A 14,700-nucleotide genomic window follows, 5' to 3' on the forward strand; every position below is an offset into this window, starting at 1 on the left:
ACAGTAGAAATATTCGATAATTTGTCGATGTAGTTGTTGTTTCGTAGCATTATTATAGTACGGGTAATCGAGTTTTCCGAGTAATCGAACAATTGCACTTTCACGGGAATAAAGATCAATTACTCTAACGCAGTGTTCCGATGTTCGAACAACGCAGAATAGTTTTAACGATTTCACTTTGAAAGTTTGGTCGTAACGAGTGTATTTATTGAAACATTTTCGTTACAAATAAAAACATTAACGAAGCAAAGTATGAAATACGATTAGTCATACGTGACGATATTGCAGTTACGATTAAAATAAATTGTAAATAGTGAGAATTGCAATGGGGTTACGGTAGGCTTAATTTTGCGTTCAATTGTATAAATTGAGGTTAAGTGAAAAAGAATTTAAAATAATTGCAATGAAATCGGTAGAGAGAAAGAACTTTTTCAAGAACCATACTCGAGTGAAATCGTAGAAAGTATTTTAGCAGATGGAAAAACTCCGTGTAAGAACATACCGCGTACTTATATTTATAGCTCAAAAAGTGTATAAAAAGATATCGACCAGCAACTGGAGAAAAAACTATAACTTGCAAAAAAAAACATGTACCGATTGTACCAAGTCTGGTACTGTCCGAGTAATTCAATATTCGAGTATTCGAATATCTGACTATTCGTAACGCTGAACTCAAAGAACTCGATTGTACTATTCAAATACTACGAATATCCGAATACTCGAGTACCCGTAGTATTTCAGTGTACTCGAGTATTTGAATTCAGAAAAATTCAACAGCCAGTCCCAAGCCTTACTTTGTACACTTTCGTCGTTACTGTGAACAGTAAATTTGGATATAGTTCGTACGAATATTTCACAGCTTCCGCATGACATGTAAGTATACGTTCACTGGTTGCACGAAACGTTCACTTATCCTCGAGTGATCATCGGTAAATGCACAAACGTCGATTGAAATTTATTGGCAATAAATCTGGCTCTGTCGACTTACGAGACGGGAGATCGGGGAATCTTACAGAGCCCGTAAGAAGCTGGAGAAAACGTGTATTCTGTCGCGTGCATTACCATAAGAAAAATGGGGACAGTAGCCCGTCCATTGATTCGACAACAGGGAAATCGGGTGTTTTTTTCAGTGCCCTGGTAAACACGAGCTACCGTAAGACCACGACCTCTTCGCGAGGAGACATATTCAGGTCGCGCCCGTAGATCACGATGTACGCGATCGAGTCACGATTCAGGTCAGAACGATCATTGAACGACGCGTGGCTGATACACACAACGTTTCTAGGAAAATCACGATAGGTCGATGAGCCTTTTCCCGAGGGCATACGTCGGCACAGGCGACGATTGTACATTATAGATGTCCGTCCTGAATATGTAAGTCCTTAATCCATTCTCTCGCCTGAGTGTCGCGCGATCCAGCACAGCAACGAGTCCGAAATAGTGAGCGCTCGACAGTCGTTCACAGGTGCAATCTTTGCGTTGCACTTTCCCACAAGGTTCCATTATTGCAAGTATTGAACTATTGTAAGCAAACGAGAAATATCATTTTTAACCACTCGGTAATTTTTATTAGATATGTATATATATGATTGAATCAATGAATCGAAATCGAGAAACCTACATTTTGAAATACTTGATAAAGATAAAGTGTGTGGACTATCTGTAATACCGGTATAGGGTACTTCTTTCGCACCGAGTTTGATCCCAAAGTGTAGTTTCGATACCTTTTATATATTTACAAAAATTGAACCGTGAACGTGGTAAATAAAATTGTTGTATCTTGGTTTCTTTCGTTATCTTTTATTCGAGTCAAATTTAGTTCATCGATTTGAATCCCTCGAGTGTTCGAATATTCGAATACAGAATAATTCGATAAATATTCAACTGTTCGAATAGTATTTGAGTAGACAAGTACACGGACAGTATTCGAATTGTATTCGTCGAATATTTGAATCCCTCGAGTGTTCGAATATTCGAATACAGAATAATTCGATAAATATCCAACTGTTCGAATAGTATTTGAGTAGACAAGTACATGGACAGTATTCGAATTGTATTCGTCGAATATTTAAATCCCTCGAGTGTTCAAATTATGTTTCATACACAGTATGAAAATTAGTTTCATTGTAGTTGTGCTTGTGTTCGGTTCGAACACTGTCTTGTAATCAATCGGTGCACGTTCGATCGTGATTTGGGTTCCGTGTGTTTCACAATCCGTCCTCTCTACGAGGCGACTGTGCGTTACTCTCGCGTGACTCATTTTAATTCATGCTAATGTTGTTTATTCTTTTCTATCAACACCTTCTCGGAAATTGAAATTATAATTTTGTCTCCGTTTCCATAGATTGAAATCGAAGTTTCTCTTCACAGATAACGACAAACACGAAACACAGCAGTATTATACAAAATGGTGACCTTTCGTAGCGATGCAAACTTGCAACCGACGCGACCAATTGGCTCTCGGGGCACGTACAGTCTCCATGGTTACTGGAGAAGCTGCTATTGTCAAAGCGTGTACAGGTTATCCAAATCTCCCGTGGGAAGTTTCGCAGGTCATAATCCCCAACTCTCGACACAGTTTACAATCTTTCATAAGTGGTTTAAAATTCGGCATATCGAAAATCTAGTATCCAATTCTTGCTCTAAGAGTGACCCATGAAAACGCGCCGAAAGGAGCAGTGAAATCCCTGAATGTGACTCAGTATTGGAACAAGACTTTGTCTCGACTCACAAAGTAGAAACAATTCGAACGATTACGAAACAATGTCTCCAAAGTTCACTACGGTCGAAGATTGACCCCTGATAGCCTAGACTCGAATCCACTTGTTTGTAAACTGCAGTCACAGCCAAAGAACACAGCTCGGGGGACTCCTTGTAGAAATTTGGGTAGTCCGAGGAACTCCCTGACAACAGTAGCTTCTGAAACAACCTTGGAGACTGCACGTGCCGAGGTAGCCAATTGATCGCGTCGTTCGCAAGCCTGCAACGCTGTAGAAGGTGGCTACTTTGAATAATATCATTATTTGTCTCTTGTCATGGATTGTGCAAATACATTCTGATTAATTACAAATGATAATCTCCTCTTTGTTCTACAATAGTTCGATAAACTCGTAACAGAACCTATGGTAGGACTAGCTGCAACTTGACTGTCCAGAAGCATAACCATTTGTCGGGCTGTTGTAATATTCGTACGATAAATATCTAAAAAAAGAAAAAGAAAAACAAAAGAATTTCGTTCGTATTCAAGCCTGGTAATTCAGGCGAGCAACGTTTGCGAATGACAACTGTCTGTTCCAACTGCTCTTACACGTGATATCCTGGATATTTTCCATTCCGTGTCGGAGAGAAATCCGATACGAGTTGCTTCTCACTTTCCCCGTGACTTGGACGTTCTTTAATCGTTCCCGCGTCTCTTACTTTCAGACTGTCCCTAGCAAGCGCCCTGTACGAGAACCCTTCGTTACCGCGACGAAAGCTGCTGCTGAGCACCGGGGGTCAAAATTATCGGCCACCTCTCGAGCGTTCGAAAAGCGCGCCAAAACTCTCGGCGATCGAGGAGGACATCGTCGCCGAGGAGATCGAGCAACAGAGGATCCTCGAGGAGCTGAGGACCCTGGAGAACGTTGCGCGCAGCTGGCAAGATCAAGACAGTTGGAGGCTCGCCCGACTCCTCGACGCTCTGAATCGCGAGTCGTCCGATGAAAACGGAAGTATTTCCAGCGGATGTGAAACAGCCAGTACCGCGACGAGCGAAGAGCGAGCTCCTGGCCCGGAAGACAATCATGCTACAGGTCAATGGCTTACTAGTATACTATATATACGAGTGGTGTACATTTTTCGTTGGTGGGTTGAGCAAAATGAAGCTTTGTTACTTTGAACTACAGTTGAAACTACTGTATTAGAATTATTCGATCTTAGAATGTTTTATAGGTGATCGAATGCTACGAATAAACTTCAAGTATTCGAGTATTCGCGTGTTGGTAGGGGAATTGTAGTGTTCGGATTGCATTCGAGTATTCGAATAGCGTTCGACTGGTATTCGAGTATTCTACTGGCAGTATTTGAATTATATTCGAAAAAGAAATAGTGTTTGTCTTGTGTTCGAGTACTCTACTGTCAGTATTCGAATTATATTCGATTAAAAAATAGTGTTTGTCTTGTATTCGAGTATTCTACTGTCAGTATTCGAAAAATAAATAGTGTTTGTCTTGTGTTCAAGTATTCAACTGTCAGTATTCGAATTATATTCGATTAAAAAATAGTGTTTGTCTTGTATTCGAGTATTCCACTGTCAGTATTCGAAAAATAAATAGTGTTTGTCTTGTATTCGAGTATTCTACTGTCAGTATTCGAAAAATAAATAGTGTTTGTCTTGTGTTCAAGTATTCAACTGTCAGTATTCGAATTATATTCGATTAAAAAATAGTGTTTGTCTTGTATTCGAGTATTCCACTGTCAGCATTCGAAAAATAAATAGTGTTTGTCTTGTATTCGAGTATTCCACTGTCAGTATTCGAAAAATAAATAGTGTTTTTCTTGTATTCGAGTATTCAACTGTCAGTATTCGAATTATATTCGAAAAATAAATAGTGTTTGTCTTGTGTTCGAGCATTCTACTGTCAGTATTCGAAAAATAGATAGTGTTTGACTTGTATTCGAGTATTCAACTATCAGTATTCGAATTATATTCGAAAAATAAATAGTGTTTGTCTTGTATTCGAATATTCTACTGCCAGTATTCGAATTACATTCAAGTACTATAATAGAATTCGAGTTTTATTCGAACATTCAAATTCGGAAAAATTCAACAAATTCCAGCCTTGACTTAAACTCCCGGTAAAACGTATTTTATTTCGCAATAAGTAAAATTTATTTATGAAATGTATATGTATTCGAAGATTCATTAAAGTAACCCTCCCTTCGTCGGAATGATCAGTACTCCTCCCTGACATTAAATCTCGGATAGCTGTTCAATATCTGGCTTCGATAAAGTTGTAGAAAGACGAGATTCGCTCCCGATCATAAACTTTTCAAAAGCAATATAGAGCCGAGTTATGTTCCTTCAAAATATTCTCAAAACAGCAACGTGTAATTAGTCAGCAATAAGAACTCGGAATGCACCAACATTAATAGTAAATTTATTTGCATATAATACACGGTTCTTCCACTTTACGATGTTTCGACTACGTCGCTCCGTGGCTCTACTTCGAGTGTATAATTTACATTTCAAAAATTTGTTTTACGAGACTTAAATTATAATAATTCTCACGAAAGAAAGAAGAGGCTCGAAGAAATTCAATATGCGAACAACGGAGGGGGATAAATTTACGAAAATTGTAGGACAAGAGATCCTCTTTGTACATATGTTTTCTTATTTGCGTTGTCCCTCGCAACTAAAAAATAACGAAATTCTTTGTCAATCGGTTCTTTTCATCCGCGAGGATTATTATAATCATTCGAACCCCACGGAACCAATTTTGATATCGTAAATTACAAGTTTACATTCCTTAAGACGGCTATAAAATAACATGATCGAAACGGCTCGTAAAATGGAAAAGCCGCGTATACGAGCGAATAAATACTATTAACGTTGTCACGTTTCAAGCTGTTATTACTAACTACAGTAATCCTCGGCTTTAAGGCGAAAAATCGGGTCAGCAAACTGCCATCGAGATCGGGGAACATATTCTCAAAACTGGTCCAGCAACTGAACTGGAAATAACTGGAACAATATCAAACAAGTGTCCGAAACTTGAAACCGATGCCCCAAACGTATAAGCATACCAAATTTTTTATATTTTTCGTTACGTCTCGATAAAAGTGTTATCAATGAATTGACGAGGTTTTCCCGATGAAAACGAGTCCAAACACGACCATACCCGAAAAAGTATACATATTCATGTAATTCCTTAGCATTTCGTTTCACAATGATGAAAAATGATCGAAAGATGATTGCGTAGGACTCGTTTTCGTTCAGAAATTCTTCTCGAGGTATCCACAACGGTTGTGCAAAGATACGATACACGAAAGCTATAAAAATATTAAAATCACGAAACACGGTACGATGTGCTGCAACAAAGAACAACGCGCCATGTATCCGAGGAGAGAATGCCTTGAAACCGAGGATTACCGAAAACGCGTTTCGTTTTTCGCCGAATCGTGCAACAATTACGTTCACGATGTTCTCGTAACAGATAGACGTTAACTGACATCTGTTTCACAGGTGAAACCGAGCCACGAGCCGACAGGAGAGTGATGTTCGCCGACGAGGTGGTCAGAAGGGGTCCGGGGCCGCGTCGAAACTCCGAGGGGTCACCTAATTTCATGACCTGCGCCGGTAGTCCCCGTTTTCGTCGTCGCGAGGTGATCGGGATCGGTCGTAAGAGGTTTTCGTCGCGGAACGAGGAGGACGAATCGATGGAGGAAGAGGACGAGGAGATCGAGGACCCGAGCTCCCACGTGTTCGATTTCGAGGACGTCGAGGATTTCGACGACGTGGTCGATTACAGACCTCGGGGTGAGATACTGCGCAGGATCGACGATACCCAGGACAGAGAGAGACGGGTGATGGAGTCGTATCCGGGCCGAATGAGCCACGATTTGCTACAGAACGACGAGTCGCCGTTTCTGACACTGGACTCCCTCGACGAGGAGGTGGACAGCGACGAGAGCGGCTACGTCGAGGCCCCGCCCAAGTCCTTGTTGGGTCAGGACGATCGCAAGGACGAGGAGGAGAGCAACGGTAGCATCGAAGCGCGCCAAGGTCAGACCGAATCGAACGATCTTCTACGAGGTTCGAAGGTAACGCAGGAGTGTCCGAAACACGAGGATTCCAAAGAGTCGAACGACGAGGCAAGGAACGAGGAGATCGAGGAGCCAATGATGGTCGTTGATGACAACCAGAGGATCAAGGAGAAGGAGAGACAGAGGGCCGATTTCATCAAGTGTCCGATTTCAGAGACGATCAAGAAGCTCGCGAACGCGTCGCTGAAGAGCTCCAAATCGTTGGAGATGACCACCAACAATTGCCTGAAAGCGTTGAACAACCTGAAGACCTCCAAGTCGTTCGACGGTGCAAAGGCCGTCGAGATGGACGCGGAGTCGCCGAGTCTTCATCAGAGGAAACAGCTACTGGCTCAACACGGGGTCGTTGTTTGAAAACTTTCCGATCCCGAACGCGACACGGAAGCCCGATGATTCTCGAAGCTGATCTGCTCTTTACGTGCGCCGCGTTATCGTAGACTCGTTCTGTACGTCAGATCGTTAAACAAAAGAATGAAACACTTCTATCGACGCGCGATCGATACACGACGAAACGATGATCGACGCCGCTCGATAGATATACATACCTATGATGTTCACTTTGTTCGTTAAAAGCCTTTAGTAAAATCGTTGTATTCGTATTTGTTGATTTAACAGACGCAAAACATGGTTTCGAATATCGAGAGGGAATACACATACACGTACACACACGCATACATACATACATACACGTATTGTTACAACTTGGGGAAATATCGTTCCGTTGAAACAGTGGAAACGGTACGATTACGAACGGATAATCTTAATTCGTGTTAGTCATTGTTACGCATCCTCTTGATTGCGACTGGCATTCTGATCTGATAAAATGAATCGTTGCATCGGCACGCTGACAATACATTTACTGTTGCGTGAAACGGCCTTGCGAAGCGTGATACGATCATTGACGATCATCAATTTTGTGAGTGTGTATTTACAGAGATAAGAGAAAGAGAGATAGATGGATTGATAGAGAGAGAGAGAGAGAGTCGAATGAGTTTTGCGCGCGGTTCGAGTTTCGAAAGAAAGGAACGTTGCGAAATTGTCGCGGATTCGCACAAATTAGGTACGACGAGAGGCAAAGTTTTTGTAAATACATTTTAGCGAAGCGTTAAGGAAAATAGGAATAGAAATTCTCAATAGCGACGAACTCGACGTCGAGTATCTCGACACCGAGGTAAAAGTTCGTAACCGACGATCGATTCTGCAATCTAATCGAAAACGTGTAAACGATTCCCTAGGTGGTCATTGGTGAATGAAACCGAAGCGCAAACACACTCACCGTTGACAAGCACGAAGGTGTCTCGCGTAAGTCGCGGACAATATCTCGTCGCACGAAACCGATTTCAGAAATGTTCACCGTCATTCGAAACGATGAAACGCGATTCTCGATGCAAGAACGTGCCATACGTGCGCTACCAGGGCAAGTCGCGACGCTTTTTCTTCGTGCATTTTGTTACGGTTTCGGTTCTCTTGCGCGTGAAGGATGAAAAAGAAGCTTCGTTGTTACAGGGAGTGGGAAAAAAAGTAACGTAGGCGTTGACAAATGATACGGACCGACGATGCCCCGACTACCGGTATCCTTGCTCGAGTCCAAGGACACTCGCCACGATGAATGTTACGCGTGATCCGGACGCGCCGATTGTGACGCGCGTGCTACACGAGAATGGCTCGAAAAATAAATTGATGTCCCTGAAAAATCGGGAAGCGTTGTTCCGTCTCGTTCCACGAACCGCGAGAACCTTTTCGAACTCGTAAGAAATCGTGTACGAGCGTCGTGACCGGCAGCAGTCAATCGATGATTACAGATCGCGTGCAAAACCAGCAGAAAACCCGAGTTGCAACTCTCCGAGGCGTACACGTCTCCTGCGGATCCGGGTCAATCAATAGAACAGGAACTTCTCAGCGGCCAACAACCCCGCGCCATCTTCCGAAACGGTGTAACAATCACCCTGCTCCTCCGAGGGAGATTTACCCCAGAAGTGTACTGTTCGGTAGAGGTTGTTCGAAATATTTCGGAGAACGACGGATTGGAATGTAACATGCTTTAATTTAGAGAATTTTCTTAATAAATTGTATCACACATGAGAACGAGGAATATTTCTTGATATTTGATGTTTCAGAGCGTTGTTTACACGGACCGTGGCTGTTTAGTATGATTATTAAGTAGTCACAAGGAGAAGTACGATCGAGGGGTTACAACCTGGACGAACGATTTTTAAACGACATTGACTCTAAATGCAGACGTTGATGGATGCAAACATATCTTGGAACGTTAGTTGCTCTAATGACTAGTTGTTTTTATGAGAAATGTTTTGGAACACTTTCCTACTCAACTTCGCTGGAGTTTCGGTGACTTTCCAGGCTGCAGCCTGTGCTCGAATTCTACGGAGAGGAGCTCATTCGTTTATATAATTTTAGGATTGACAGTTTAACATTTCGAGACCTAGAAAAGCAGGTTTTGGAAATTGATGGTGTTGCAAGGTGAACAAATAACGCGATCGAGTTGTGGTGTAATGTTATCTAGAACTGTTAGCTTTTTTGTAGACAGTTCATCAATTCATTTGCATAAAAATTTGTTTTTTTACTGAAAGTATTTAGAGAATGAAACGCAGTTACATCAGAATTATCGAATCATTTATGGTTTGACAAGTTTTGCAACTGATACACATAAAGTGTACAATAGTGGATAGACATCATGGTATACCCTAAAGAAAGTACATATTAATTTCTTAAGAAAATATACCATTTCGTAGTTTAAGAAACGCATAATAAACCAGGAAAAACTCCGTATCGATTGGAAGTTTATCTAACTATTATAATCAATTCAATAACAAGCCCCAATAAAACAATCCGTGCTTTATAAGACGTTAACATACAAATATAATATGAAAGGTGATTGGAGCAAATATTGTCTTCGGAGCGATACGACTGGAAGGCAATACAACGCTGGAACTTCGATAAATTTCCGCTAGGCGCGGTCACAGATAAATGTGACCAATTTAAAAAAATAAATAAATTTATTTAATATCGTATTCGCATTGTATAAAATTGTAGGATCTATGAAATTAAACTCTATATATAGATAAAAAGAAAGAAAATATTGACAATTGTGTTTTCGTTACGATTTGGTACTTTATGGAAATGCTATTTGAGAAAAATATTTATGAATTTCCATTGAACGTAAAGAGAGGTTAACGATGTTCCCGACGATATAAACACGATTCGTTCGCGAGATAGTCGAAATTCCTCAGTCCTACGGCACCACGAATCGTTTATTTAAATTTTAGCCTTTGCGATAAGATCCGCACGAATGCAAAAGCAAAACGCAAGAAGAGGATCATCAATTACATTGTGTAGCGATTTATTCAAATATATCCGCGTTCGTGTATCCGGAGATTCGTCGAGTTTCGTTCCAGTACAGAACGTTCTCGCCAGATGGCGTCACGTGTGCTCACAGCGTTTAGTCGGCATTCACACACGACGTATCTTTTTGAAACGGGAACGTTCGCCTGTGAATAGATTACTCTCGTACTTGTCTCGCAACTTCATTTTTATACAATATCCAATAACAATGCTTCACGCGTTTCAGAAAAATTCATCGAACTCAGCCTATTCAGAGTTTCGAAAATAACTAATTTTTTCAACATTCTCAGGTACAAGTTCTCTCGATCCATTTTACAATCTCCGGGAACAAAAGCGATACGTACGTTGCACCCTTTGGAAAGAAATCGACTAACGGGGAAGACAAATCGAAAACTTTTATTCGGAACATTTCTTCACCCACGACTCGTGAAGCGCGGAAATTTTTATTTCCATATCGTCTATTAGAGGTTCCCCGAAGCACGTGACGATTCTAAAAAAAAAAGAACTTTTCCCCGTTCCGCGTTGCGCGTGGCTTCCGTTCGACGCGTGGCACCAATGCGTGCAACGAGAAACCAAATAGGAGCAGTGCCATATTGAACGCGCGACGACAGCGAAATGGACCTTGCATCGAGTCAAGATCAAGGTACCTGATGAAGCCTCGTTTGGAGTCACAGTTCCCCGTGGGTATGATAATGCGCTCGATGTGTTCGCGCGTACGCCCCGCGCCCGCGCGCGCGCGTGCGCATACACATCGACAGTCGCGCCGCTCGGCTCGCGTCTGCGTGACCTACTAACTTGTCCAAGCACGCGCGCACACGCGCACGCGGATGCACATTCAGCGCACACATCGTATAAGTGCCACATAAGTGCACGAACAAGACTCAGGACCACGGACGTTTTTCCCTCGCTTAACTTTCGGTTTACGTATTCTTTATCGCTTACGGTTACCGACGGAACCGTAAATATCGCCGTATAATTGGACTCGTTCTAGCGATTGTACAACGATCCCGCGGGAGCCGAGGAAAAGAGGTTAGAAACATCGAGAGCGTCGTTAATTTTCATCGATCGTCGAACGAACGAAATCGATCGTCGTACTGGACGTCGTATCGAGAATTGTACGCGATTCGAGGTATTCTCGGAAACGGAAGATTTACCATTCTCGACACAGTCGACCGTGAACGTCACGGAACACCCAGAAACAGCAATTTCTCTTTTCAGGAAATTCGAACGTTTTAATTCGAGCAACTATTTAAAAAGCAGCATCACACGTCCCCCTCCTTCGCTTTCTATCGATCCGTGGATACAATATCTGCATTCAGGACAATTCACAGCGTTTCACGGCTTTCCTCCCGGTAGCTGCTAATTAGTACGAATTCCGCGAGCCGCCCCGGGAGATACGCATCGATGCATAATCCATAGAGAAGCATCGTGAATTATCTTCGAGTGATTTTCATGAAATCTCGGCAACGCACACGTATACGTACACACGGGTTCGTGCGCGCGGTACATCGTTGCACTTGTCTCACGCATACCGAGAACACACCGTCTTCTCCCCGTTTCGTCTTACACGCGCGTACATTAGTGTACGATGATGCAAAGGTACGTACAGGTACATGCAGGTAGCGTATCCGCGGTGGAGGGGGGTTAGGTGGCACGTTGGGCCTCCCGATGCTCGGTTCGGGTGGGGACGGCTGGGGAGGGCGGGAAGGGGGGGCACGTGGGGTCCCATAGAGCGGACGAGTAGCTCGTAGGGGCCCGCACCCATACGCTCGCGGAGCCGTGAGTAGTGTTAACGGCCTTGCTTTATGTGGGTCATGAAACAAGGTCCCACCAGCACGAGGAGCACGAGAAGCACGAGGAACACGAGAGAACATAGCACGCTCGGCTCGAACCCCGCTTGGTACTTCCATCCCAGTTCACATACACGGCCGCGCGCACGCCTGCGCGTGCGCGTGCGCGTCAAACGGGCTGCACGTGTGCGTGAGCACAATAACGCGCGCGGTTTGACGAAAACAACATTTTATCGCGAGTTGTTCGTTGACTTTACTCGACGATTTTTCGGTAACTTTAAAACGATCGAATAAATATTGTAAATTCGTAACAAACGCGAAACAGATGACGAGGGGGGTCATCGAAAACAAAAAGTAACGTTTTCGGAAATAACAAATTTACGTTCAAGTAACGTTTAATGGAAATATAGACTTGGTTTGTTTACGATTTCGGTTTACGATTGTATTGCGAGAATATTATTATATTGTTTTTACAAGACATTCCAATCAAGTGATCTCCTTAAAAATTAACTTAATTATATCACTAAAAGGCTGAAGCAGTCCTAAATAACCTACTTTATTAAGTGCTTTACGATACTGAATATAACTCAATAACTTACTAAAATAGATAAAAATGCAACACTAACTAAAACTATTACTATCAAAATAAGATAGAAAATTAAATTATATATTAAATACACTCTTACCGAATAAATTATTATTTATATATCAATTCATATATTTATTCAAATTCTAAATTTAACATACTTCCGATGAACAATGTTAAATAAGACATACGCTTTTACGAAATTGCTTCGTCGTTTCTAAACGTTAAATCTATCCCTGAATCGGGTTCCAGATTTGACGAGACACCCTGTAGATTATCTTACTGGTACACGTTTCATTAAATGATTCTTCTCTTTTATACTGTCTAGCGATAAGTAGACTGCGGATGTTTGTGTAAGGATAACGTACTCAAATATGCAGAAAATATGCAGGGCGTGCGATACACGCGTACTTACAAAATCTGAAACGTTTTGTTGTACTATTTCTCGATAGATCGGTATTTCGTTTCCATGTATCGTTTTTTTTTGTTTTTTTTTTTTTTTTATTCTCAACGAACGTCCGACCCCGAACATTCTTTTATTATTTTCTTCGATACATTTTGAATGACAGTTTAGTATAATAGCTGAGTCACTTGGTGAAACAAGGTAACTGTATCGCAAATGTAGCCTATTAAACATTAAATATAATTTCCTTCGATGATTGATGTGTAAAAGCAATTGAGTGTAATAGGGTACCAAGTGCCCATATGTGACCAGACAGTGATTACAGTATGGTAAAAATATAACGAGTGTTCGTGCACAATTCGATTGAAGTTTCTCGCAGCGAGCTTTAGTTATTAATGGAGTGCAATTTCTGTGCAAGTATAACGTAATTACACGCGTAAAATATCTACAATATGTAGGCCATAGATGTTGAGATGTATCGAATTTTTCCATCGCGTACATTTGTATAACCTACCTCCTTTGTCACAAATATCTATTTATATCGCGTCACAACGTTCTTTCAAATTACGATAGCATTGTGTTGTTCGAAAAGTCATTTCGTTTTCCAAAATGGAGAATATACAATTTGATCAAATGTTTGTACCCTCTAAAAAAATCGTGTTTCATTTTCACACCAAAAAAAAAACGAAATGACTTCCGAACAACCCAACAGTATCGTTATTAAGATACTCGAGTACACGAATATTCGAGTATTACGAGAATATGGGATAATTCGCGAATCGCTATTTGAATATTTTAAAAGCACACAAACTTGCGAATTGTTTCGTATAGTTTATTTATTCGTTTGTATATATCATTGGTAGAATTCCGTCTCGAATAGTGATATTCGTATACTCGAATATTTGTGTACTCGAGTATCTTGATAACGATACTGTTGGGTTGTTCGAAAAGTCATTTCGTTATTAAGATACTCGAGTACACGAATATTCGAGTATCACGAGAATATGGGATAATTCACGAATCGCTATTTGAATATTTTAAAAGTACACGAACTTGCGAATTGTTTCGTATAGTTTATTTATTCGTTTGTATATATAATTGGTAGAATTCCGTCTCGAATAGTGATATTCGTATACTCGAATATTTGTGTACTCGAGTATCTTGATAACGATACTGTTGGGTTGTTCGGAAAGTCACTTCGTTGAAAAAAAAAGAAAAAAAAACGAAACGATTTTCCGAACGACCCAATATCTTCGAAGAGCACCGGAATCGAATAGTGGAAACGTCGAGAAATACTCGGAACGACTCTGGCTTGCAGCAATTTTCCCAAAGAGGTTAGGAACACCCCGTATACTAGTCCACCGACGCAATTCCCTACAAAGTGCACCGACTGCGCTGCACCTTTCCTTTCCGGGTTCGCGTCCAAACGGACCGATCGTTTCTACATATGGGCGCATCGTTACCGCGACTCCAATCGAGCAGATTTATTCGGATGTTGCACGTATGATCGTTGAACGATCACGCGGTACCCGTGAACGATAACGATAACGAGGCGTCGACGGGCTTCTACTCGATTTTGTGGATTATTCGAATAGCAAACTCGATAATGATGGGGCAACAGACGCGCTGGAAATACTGGACTGGTGGTAACAGTACCGAGAGTACAGTTATTGTACAGATTACAGTAATAACGCTAAACGTGGTGTGGTGTAACAAACATTGATTCTGACTCTGATATTATACTAATAACGCGAAAC

The 14,700-nt window shown here is 41.5% G+C and overlaps 1 protein-coding gene across 4 annotated transcripts in view; it reads left to right on the forward strand.

Moving 5' to 3' along the window:
• LOC143153271 (uncharacterized) overlaps positions 1-9,864 on the forward strand; it is a 109,300-nt gene extending 99,436 nt beyond the window's left edge. For 2 of the 4 annotated variants that reach the window (XM_076324290.1, XM_076324276.1), the window contains exons 4-5: positions 3,424-3,791; positions 6,224-8,911. In XM_076324290.1, coding sequence (XP_076180405.1) covers positions 3,424-3,791; positions 6,224-7,158 — 1,303 coding nt within the window. In that variant the 3' untranslated portion in view covers positions 7,159-8,911. The other 2 variants (XR_012993748.1, XM_076324296.1) reach the window with 2 other exon arrangements.
• Positions 9,865-14,700: the final 4,836 nt, after the last annotated feature.

The sequence above is a fragment of the Ptiloglossa arizonensis genome, chromosome 1 (assembly GCF_051014685.1).
Source record: "Ptiloglossa arizonensis isolate GNS036 chromosome 1, iyPtiAriz1_principal, whole genome shotgun sequence".
NCBI classification, from domain to species: domain Eukaryota; kingdom Metazoa; phylum Arthropoda; class Insecta; order Hymenoptera; family Colletidae; genus Ptiloglossa; species Ptiloglossa arizonensis.